Source organism: Aedes aegypti, chromosome 1 (assembly GCF_002204515.2).
Source record: "Aedes aegypti strain LVP_AGWG chromosome 1, AaegL5.0 Primary Assembly, whole genome shotgun sequence".
NCBI classification, from domain to species: Eukaryota; Metazoa; Arthropoda; class Insecta; order Diptera; family Culicidae; genus Aedes; species Aedes aegypti.
In genome coordinates, this window is record NC_035107.1 from 81542720 (window position 1) to 81551923 (window position 9204).

A 9204-nucleotide genomic window follows, 5' to 3' on the forward strand; every position below is an offset into this window, starting at 1 on the left:
TCACACTTAAACGGTTTCGCCGAGAACCCAACAGCTGATATCTCGGTAATAATTTGACGATTCTCGGTATAACTTTTACCGAGATCTCGGTAAACGTTTACCGAATCTCGTAGCGTTTGCCCTATATCTCGGCAAAAATTCGGATTGCCGAAATCTTCGGTAAAATAAGTATCGAAATTCGGAGTTAATGAAAAAGACACCGTGAAAACGTATGGGGTGCTGAATAGGCTCAGTCTTACTCACCGCGCATCTACGGAAAAGTCAAGATTGTCAACCGAAAAATGGGGCCGACTGCCCTCTTCTCTACGGATCAACGAGTCATCTTTCCGTTTGAGAACTGGCATACGCGGGTTTCACATAACATGGATGGACGTGGCCCCTTCAGACGGATGTGCTCTGGCCTAGACGTACTTCGGCTTAACATACTTGGCCATTGACAAATATTTTTGAATTTTCTTTGAGGTTTCTTTTTGAATTTAACTAAGGGTGGCCCTGAGTTATCCAAAGAGTGCTGAAAGAAAACTTTATCGGAGTTCTCCGTAGAATCGGGTGAACACTTCCTTAAGGCATAGTTTTTATACTTCTCTAGATATACATTTTCTGGAAGTCTTCAAAGATGTTTTGCTTATAATTACTGTTGGAGAAATTTCTGTGCAGATTCACCATTTTCGTATTGGAATTTAAGTTGCTAAAGATCTCCTGCAGTGATTGTTCCTAAGTTATAAAATGTGTAACAATCATAGAAGTTCATCTTTGATTATAATTGAAACAAAACACGTTGTTCAACTTAATGGTGCAAGGTTTTGATTTCCTGATTTCATGGATTTTAGCTTGGGTCAGCTGCTCAGTGGTGAGGCATTACTATGCATTGTGATTTTCTGGGCTGAAACTTCTAGTTTATTCCGGGATGGCTTCAGGTGTTTAAAATAAGAAATGTATTGTTAAATGGTGTACGCAGTTGTAGTATCCTGCTGTTACATTCTATCAGCTAAATATTTGACACTGTGTGCACTGCTGATAGCTTTAGCAGCTCACATATTTCACTAACTATTGTCTACAATTGTATAATGTGAAATCTTGGATATATTAGAGAAGCAAATAGGTCTTCGATTACATGCAGCTGGCGGGAGTAAGTGCACGTATATCTTGTAAACAGATTTCGAGTTTTTCTTATAAAAATATATCATCTTGGTTTTTAAATACTTAAGAAACCAACTAATTACGAGGAGAAACTTAGGATGGAATCATACGTTGGGCGAAACGAAACTCAGTTTTGAATTCGGTACGGGTATCGACCAAGCCCGTGGCCATGTATAATTTAACCCTTTCGTTCATACCATAGCTAAAAGTTTATTTAATTCTAAGACGCTACATACTTGTCCGATAATGAAAAAATCCCCTATAGTGCACATATAGATATGGTTTTGAAATTCGGCAATTGTACTCGTTTACCCATTCATTGATTGCGGTTTCTGCTAGATTCCGTGTGTGAAATTTACAAATTGGTGTGAACTTGATATCTAATCGATCGATTTGCCCATTTATAGTAGCGTTCAAATAGGTACTATACAATGGCCTGCGGCTCATTAGTTTATAACCGGTTTAGCTGTGCGTACAACAGCTGTGCGAAATGTGGCCCGCTTGGCTCGTTCCGTTGGCTCTGTTGAGCAATGGAACACTTCCGGTGGGGAAGTTTAATCCTTCAAGTGGAAACAGTCGTCAGAGGCTGGCGAAATGTGGACCACAGTATTGACGAAGTGCTGCTGCTGAATCGCCACTTTGTGGACTTTCTTGCGGGCATCGACGACCAAGCAGCGGAAGAATCGGCCGAACCACAATGTGCGAAGATAATGCGGCAACTAGCCGTGGCCTATCTGGACAGGGAGCGGCTTGGATTGGGAATGTGAGTATCGTATTGGTGGAAAATGTGGATCATGAACTTCATGAAATTACATCCCGACAGGGTTTGATTATGGGGAAGATTCCTTCGGGGATGTACCATCAGAATGGATATGCACTGGGCAACGTCGATCAGTGTCGGGATATCGCTGAAATACGGATGCAGCATTGTACTTTCATTGGAGCGTTTACAAGTGATCTAGACCTGTTGATATCCGGACTGTGTGTTCCACAATCGTGCGGCCCAGATTTTGTGCAGAAGTTGTACGGAGCCTTTTTGAGCACACAGAGTGTCGCGTTGGTGCCGATGGTGAAGCAGGAACTATTGTGTATCAGAGATGAGGAAATTCAGTATGATGGAGCGTTTATTACTGCAATGTACGTATTCCATCGATAGATCAAAGTAATATCAATTCTAATCCAGTCAATGTTCTCTTCTTTCAGTGTAATTTGCTCCGTAATCGGCCTTTGTGTAGTCGGCAGTACGCTGTATGAATTTATTGCAGAGGCATACAGCGCGACATCATACATTGTACAGTTCGTTTTCCTTGCTGGGAAACATTCGGAGTATTTTGCATCTGGTCCCACGAACTAAGAGTTCTGGCATGATCGAGTGTGCACATGGCATCCGGGCCTTGTCCATGATCTGGATTATTGTAGTGCACATTCATGAATTCCTGCTAGTTGTTATATGGAAGAACAATCCCTACGGTATGGAAATACATCGGGACGTTTGTACCTTCGGTTCTTCATTTCACAGGCTATCTAGCGGTAGATACATTTCTAGTACTCAGTGGAATGTTGGTAGCGATGAGTATGCTACGAGAGCTGGACAAGAAAGGGAAGATCAACCCACTGAAGTTGTATTTTCATCGCTATATCCGAATCACAGCTCCACTGGCTGCCATGATACTGTTTTGTCGTATCATTCGCAGGATACATGGTGAGGGCGTGCTATGGAAGGTCCATATGGACGGTTTCAAGCAGTCTTGCGTGACCAACTGGTGGGCTGCTCTACTTCACGTTCAGAACTACGTTGCTCCAAACGAAATGGTGAGTTGACTTCTTGTATTACAAATTATCTTAAAACTTAATTCAATCTATTTTCCAGTGTTTGACGTGGACTGGTATCTCTCCGTGGATATGCAGCTGTATATCATTGCCCCGGCCCTTATCTATCCATTGTGGAGATACGGAAAGCGAGTTCTGATCATCATCGCCGGTCTCGCTTTACTCTCCATGGCTTGCGTTTTGGCCACATTCCTGTACAATGAATTCGTTTGAGCCTTTTTGCTCCCGTCATTGACTATCGGAGGTACGCCTTAACGTACTATTCGACACATGCACGTATGGCCGTTTGGTTGTGGGGTCTTGCCTTCGGATATATCCTTCACAGAACAAGGGAAACCGGAGTGAATTTATCGAAGCGTTATTGGACGGCTGGCTGGGCGACTTGCTTCACTCTGCTTGGACTTATCCTTTTCTCCAATTACCAGATCTACACTACCGATGTTGAGGAATTTTCCTACGTGATAGATGCTTTTTTTGAACCCTTGTCCCGGTCGGTTTTCAGCCTGTGTGTGATGTGGATAATTTTAGCATGTGTGAACGGCAAAGGTGGCCTATTGGGATGAGTTTCTTGGAGCGCCCCGCTTGGCAACCGCTATCTCGGCTATCGTTCACCATGTATCTCCTTCACGTTTTGCTGCTGATGATGGCCTCGGTGGCACCGGATAAAAAACGGGCAGCTTATTTTAGTGTGATCAATTGTTTTACTGGATCTGGGGAACGATTGGACTGACGACCAGTGTAACACTACTGTGGGAGCGCCGTATTTGAGGCTGCCATTTGTGACGCTTTCCAAGTTTCTTCTCAGGAGTTGAATGTCCGTTAATGTGAAACTAAGAACGTTTGTTAAATTTTGTAAGAGTGGTTATTCAGTGTTAATAATAAATCGTCAAGTATATTGATGTTTTGTTGAAATATGTCGAATAAATATATTTGTTTTGTTTCAATTCGTTACAGCTTCTAAAATGCTAAACCATCATGACACAGTTGGAACAAAGCGTTTCAAGAGCAGTTCTGTTCAAGGATGGAATCTAAAGACATGACAACATTCATGATGCATCGCGAATGTTCTTTATCCTGCGATCAGAACAACAACTATTAACCTTTAGTCGCTAAGTTATCACAACAAACTGCGCTCCGTGAATAATGCATTTGTTCTGCGTTCTGTTCTCATAATTTAAGATTTTTTTAAGAATATGTTGATACTCTTAATTAGGAGTTGTGTTTGATCCTTCGACCTTGACGCTTGCTCCTGCGGGGGACGGCGATGAGGGAAAGGTCAAACATGTCGCACATCGGTCGAGTAAAGTGAAAAAAGTGCCGCGTTCGATTAGTTCTTTTTTAACTTTCGACGTTGACGCTTGCTCCTGGGCAGTGCGTCAAGAAAGCCCGAGCAGTCGTCAGTTGTTTTCCCTCTCGGGTCGCGCGCCTATTTTCTCTGAGTGCTTTTATATAGCCGAGCAAACTAGTGAAGCTGAAGGTGGATTGCTGCTGCTCAAGGATGACGGGTCAATTGGTGAGCTCGTTTCATGCTACTATTTCTAATCTATAAAATATGTATGACTGTACCTTTAATCGTCTCACCGTGACAACAAACTCTTAAAGGGGACGTGTGACGCACTTCGACGGCGCGGAACACCAACCTCCGCCTCAGGACCACAACTTGCGACCCCGTTACGAACCGCCCCCTTCACTGTAGATGATTGAATCGGAAGGAAAACCGAAAAAGTCCTCTACGTCGTCGTCGCTAAACCTATCGTCATCGTCATCGTCCTCTCTACTTCGTTTTCTGCGTTGGTTCCTCTCGCTCCTCCCCAAGAACAAACCCTCGGCGCTTTGGGGTGCCAATCAGCTTTAGCTGATTTCGGTAAGAAGAGTAGTCTCTCCGTCCAACGGAAACCTTGAAAAACATTTGATGAGATACGTCTGAGAAATTTGGCTTCTAATCATCGTCTAATATCCGTAGGTCTGAAATTTTTATAATAAACAGTATCTCCAGGACGCAACTTGTCAATCCAGTCATGGTTGCTTACGACTAGGACTATATACAACACGCTTATCCACTTCCTTGGGCTTCGTCGAATGATGTTTAAAACTATTCTTTGGATGGATTAAATCCAACAGCGTCTTAGGCTTAAAACTAAACAATCTCTCGGACGGAAACGAATGTCCATCTTTCAAACAGGTATTCCGGTAACCAAACAAGAAGTACGAAACCATGTCTTCAGTACTCAAACCAATCATATCCGGATCCAAAAGAAACTTCTTTAAACCTTCCTTCACTACTCTGACCATGCGCTCCGCTTGACCGTTGCTCGATGGGTTGTACGGTGGACTCTTCATCACCTTTCACTCCATGCTTCTCGAAGAAAACGATGAACTCTTTCGAGCTAAACGGTGGTCCGCCATCAGTAACAACTACGTCAGGTAAACCCCAACCTAGCGAAAACGCTCATAAACTTTGATATGACTTTCCTGGCATCTGTTCCAAAACTTCATATACTCAAATTCAATCCATTTTGAAAAACTGTCCACATGACCAGGAAAACCTTCTTGTCGAAGTAAGAAAAAGTCTGCATGAATACGGGTAAATGGTTTTGTTGTAGGATCCAACTGGTATTTGAAACTGGCTTTGCAACTGCATTCATCTGGCAACACACACTACATGATTTGACGAAACTTTCAATGTCACTATTCATGCCATACCAGTAAACTGTCCTTCTTGCCATCTGCTTGATTTTGGTGATTCCTGAGTGATTCCGATGCAACAACTTCATCAACGGCTTTTGCAAACTAGCAGGAATAAACACACGATCCTGGTACAATAAACAACCATCGACCAGTTCGAGATCTTGATGTTGTGCATAAACGTCCAACAAACAACGTTCCAACTTTTTCGGCCAACCATGCTTCATGTATGAAACAACTTTTATGATAAACTCGTCTTGTTCTGACTCTTTTGCAATTGAAACATGTTTTATATTCTGCAAATAAAGAATAAAATAATATGTTAATCAATCCACAGTCCGGGAAGTCTTTTTTCTGCGCAGCAGCTAGTATTTATAGCTCACAAATCCTGTAGGTACGAACAAGTAAAGGGTACTAAATTCATTCAAGGTAGAATAATGAATATCACTTGAGATAGGTAGACATGACAACATGGTCCAAAGGAAACTCATCGTAAACATTCAAACTTTTGATAAACTCCTGTTGCAACGAAACTGGCACTTCAACTGGTAAAGGAAACTTTGAGCAAAAATCTGCATTGCCCATTTTTGATGACGGTCTGTAAACAATGTCGAAATCGTAGATGTTTAGTTCCATTACATATCTCTGCAGACGCGTCACAAACAACGAATTTTTGCCTTTTTTGCCAGATATGGCTATCAACGGCTATTGGTCGGTATACACAGTAAACTTCTGTCCAAACAAAAACTTGTGAAACTTTTTGATAGTGCTTACAACGGCCAACGCTTCCAAGTGTAAAATTGGGTAGGATTTTTGTGCTTTAGTTAAACTGAAGGAGGTAAAACTAATGGGCCTCTCTTCTCCATTGATTTCATGAGCTATCACGCCACCTAACCCATAACTGCTAGCATATGTCACAACAACGACAGGCTGTTTTGGATCGAAAAACACTAAAAGTTTTGAAGACAACAACGATTGCTTACTTTGATCAAACACACGACGACACTCATCGGTCCAGACAAACTTGACGTCTTTTTTGAGTAAACGATACAAACAGCTTAAACGTGAGGATAAATTAGGGATAAACTTACCGTAGTAATTTATCAAACCCAAAAATGCCTTAAGCTCGGTGACGTTGTTCGGAACCTCGGCTCCACGAATCGTCTCGACCTTCTCTGGACACGGCAACAAACCTTTATCAGTCAACACATGACCCAGAAATGGCAAACTTGTCACAAACCACTTACATTTTTGCAAACTTACTTTAATGTTGGCATTAGAAAGTCGCTCTAAAACCAAATAAAGCTTTCTCAAACAGTCCTCATAATCCTCACCCGCTATTAAAACATCGTCTAAGTAGCAATAAACACCATCAATGCCTTTCAAAACTTGATCCATTACACGCTGAAAAATAGCAGCACTTGAAGAAGCACCTTGTGGCAAACGATTATACGAAAACAAACCTTTGATCGTATTAATGGTCATGATTTTTCTTGACTTTTTTGACAACAACAACTGTGTATAGGCCTATTCAAATGACGTCTCAAATCAGCTGATCGGGAAGCACTTTGACATTTCTTCTATGAAAATGACAGGCCCGTGTTAGCACCGGTCCTCCACCGATGTAAACAAATGCATAGACGGATCTGTCACATGAAAAGGCCTATACGCTCCGGTCAGATCTAAAGAACAAAACACTTTAGCACCAGCTAGTGAAGCAAACATATCTTGTGCTAACGGCAACGGATAGGTATTCGGTATGATCACCTTGTTGATCGAAACCTTGCAGTCGATCACCATCCTAATTCCGCCGTCTTTTTTCACTACAACGATCACCGGCGATGCCCACTCACTCGCATCTATCAGTGTTATGACGCCATCTTTTTCCAAACTTTCCAAATGTTCAATAACTTTGTCCTTTAAACGCAATGGAACGTCATACGCACGCTTAAAAACCGGTGCTGCTCCTTTTTTCAACACTAGATCTGCCTCAAAACCTTTTATCGGAGTAAACCAAAGACTTATCAAAAACATTGGCAAACTTACTTTGAATATCGTTCACGACACGCTCCTCTGAAGTCGGGCAACGACAGCTGGTTCAGGTTTGTACCACTGCCAAACGCATTCCTCCATCCAGGGAAAAAATATCCAGTCAATCACGTCCAAGCAACGGTGTAAACGAACTTCCGCAGCGCAAAAACAACCAGTTTTAACGGATTTCCGTCTTCCGTTCAACTCCACTGCACTGGAATCTGTCCTTCAACCACCAAACGACTTCCGTTGATCACCGCTAACTTTCTCGTACACTTTTGCACGGTATATAGCCGAATTCTCCCCTCGTACGTCTCCTTGCTGACGACAGAAACGGCAGCTCCACAGTCTATCTCCATTTCGACACGGATACCCTCGATGGGGCCCAGATAGCCGTAGCGGTAAACGCGCAGCTATTCAGCAAGACCAGCTGAGGGTCGTGGGTTCGAATCCCACCAGTCGAGGATCTTTTCGGGTTGGAAATTTTCTCGACTTCCCAGGGCATAGAGTATCTTCGTACCTGCCACACGATATACGCATGCAAAAATGGTCATTGGCATAGTAAGCCTCAGTTAATAACTGTGGAAGTGCTCATAAGAACACTAAGCTGAGAACAGGCTTTGTCCCAGTGGGGACGTAACGCCAGAAAGAAGAAGAAGAACCCTCGATCAAAATGGATCGGAAACACGGTTCGTTGATTTTTCCAATGGAAGAGATCAACAAACACTCCATATCCTCATCATCCGAGACAGATCTGTTCAACCGACGACGCAAACTTTTCTGATATTCCGTCATCTTCGGCTTTGCTGCTGGAGAATCGACAAACTTCACGGATTTCTTCTCTTTGCTCTTCAAGTCGTAGCAGAAACGACGCGTGTGACCACCTCTGCCACATAAATTGCAGCGAAACTTCCGTGATCGTGATGAAGAACGATTTCTACGGTCAAACGAAACGATCGGCTACGGATCCTATACCGATTACTTGGTCCACGACTCCTACACGGATCTCGCACGTGAAACTGTTGGCTCTTGCCTTTTACCATGCCTGTTTAACACACTCACTCGACCGGGATTCACGAGAAACTAGCTTTCGGTTCGCTCCAGCTAGCTCCCTGTTGGATGATGATCTTCTCCACTTTCGCAAGTGTCAAAGCTTCCTCATCAAACAAACGCTGGTTGCACATCCGGATCGCGAATGCCACTCACAAGCTTGTCGCGGATTGCGATGTCCTTAAACTCGCCAAACTCACACAACTCCGCTTGCAGCTTCACAGCTAGGATGAAATCCTCCGCACTTTCAGTAGGGCCTTGAACTCGTTGATAAACTTGAAACGTTGGATCATGTCGCTTTCAGTCTTGTCGTATCGCTTTCTTCAACGAATTGGTATCTCCTTGATCGACATCCGTCTTTAAATCCTTTTCAGGAAACAGAAGCTTCAACTCGCTGTACACCTCTTTCCGGCATGCCGCCAGAAACGATGCTTTCTGTTCATTCGCATCCGCCATCTTGTTGTTGAT

General features: G+C 43.0%; 1 protein-coding gene and 1 pseudogene across 1 annotated transcript; both read left to right on the forward strand.

Annotated features, from left to right (window-relative positions):
• Positions 1–1356: 1356 nt before the first annotated feature.
• Positions 1357–2592, forward strand: LOC5571326. Its single transcript, XM_021841044.1, has 3 exons — positions 1357–1903; positions 1964–2277; positions 2344–2592. The coding sequence occupies exons 1-3, from the start codon at positions 1838–1840 to the stop codon at positions 2492–2494; spliced, it is 531 nt and encodes a 176-aa protein (XP_021696736.1). The 5' UTR covers positions 1357–1837; the 3' UTR covers positions 2495–2592.
• Positions 2505–3910, forward strand: LOC110674268 (annotated as a pseudogene).
• Positions 3911–9204: the final 5294 nt, after the last annotated feature.

What these genes read in the sequence shown, in the direction of transcription:
- LOC5571326 (XM_021841044.1), top strand. Translation starts at nt 1,838, where the DNA reads ATGTGCGAAGATAATGCGGCAACTAGCCGTGGCCTATCTGGACAGGGA. An exon ending in GAGCGGCTTGGATTGGGAAT is followed by an intron (nt 1,904 to 1,963) that starts GTGAGTATCGTA and finishes ACATCCCGACAG; the next exon opens with GGTTTGATTATGGGGAAGAT. An exon ending in GGAGCGTTTATTACTGCAAT is followed by an intron (nt 2,278 to 2,343) that starts GTACGTATTCCA and finishes CTCTTCTTTCAG; the next exon opens with TGTAATTTGCTCCGTAATCG.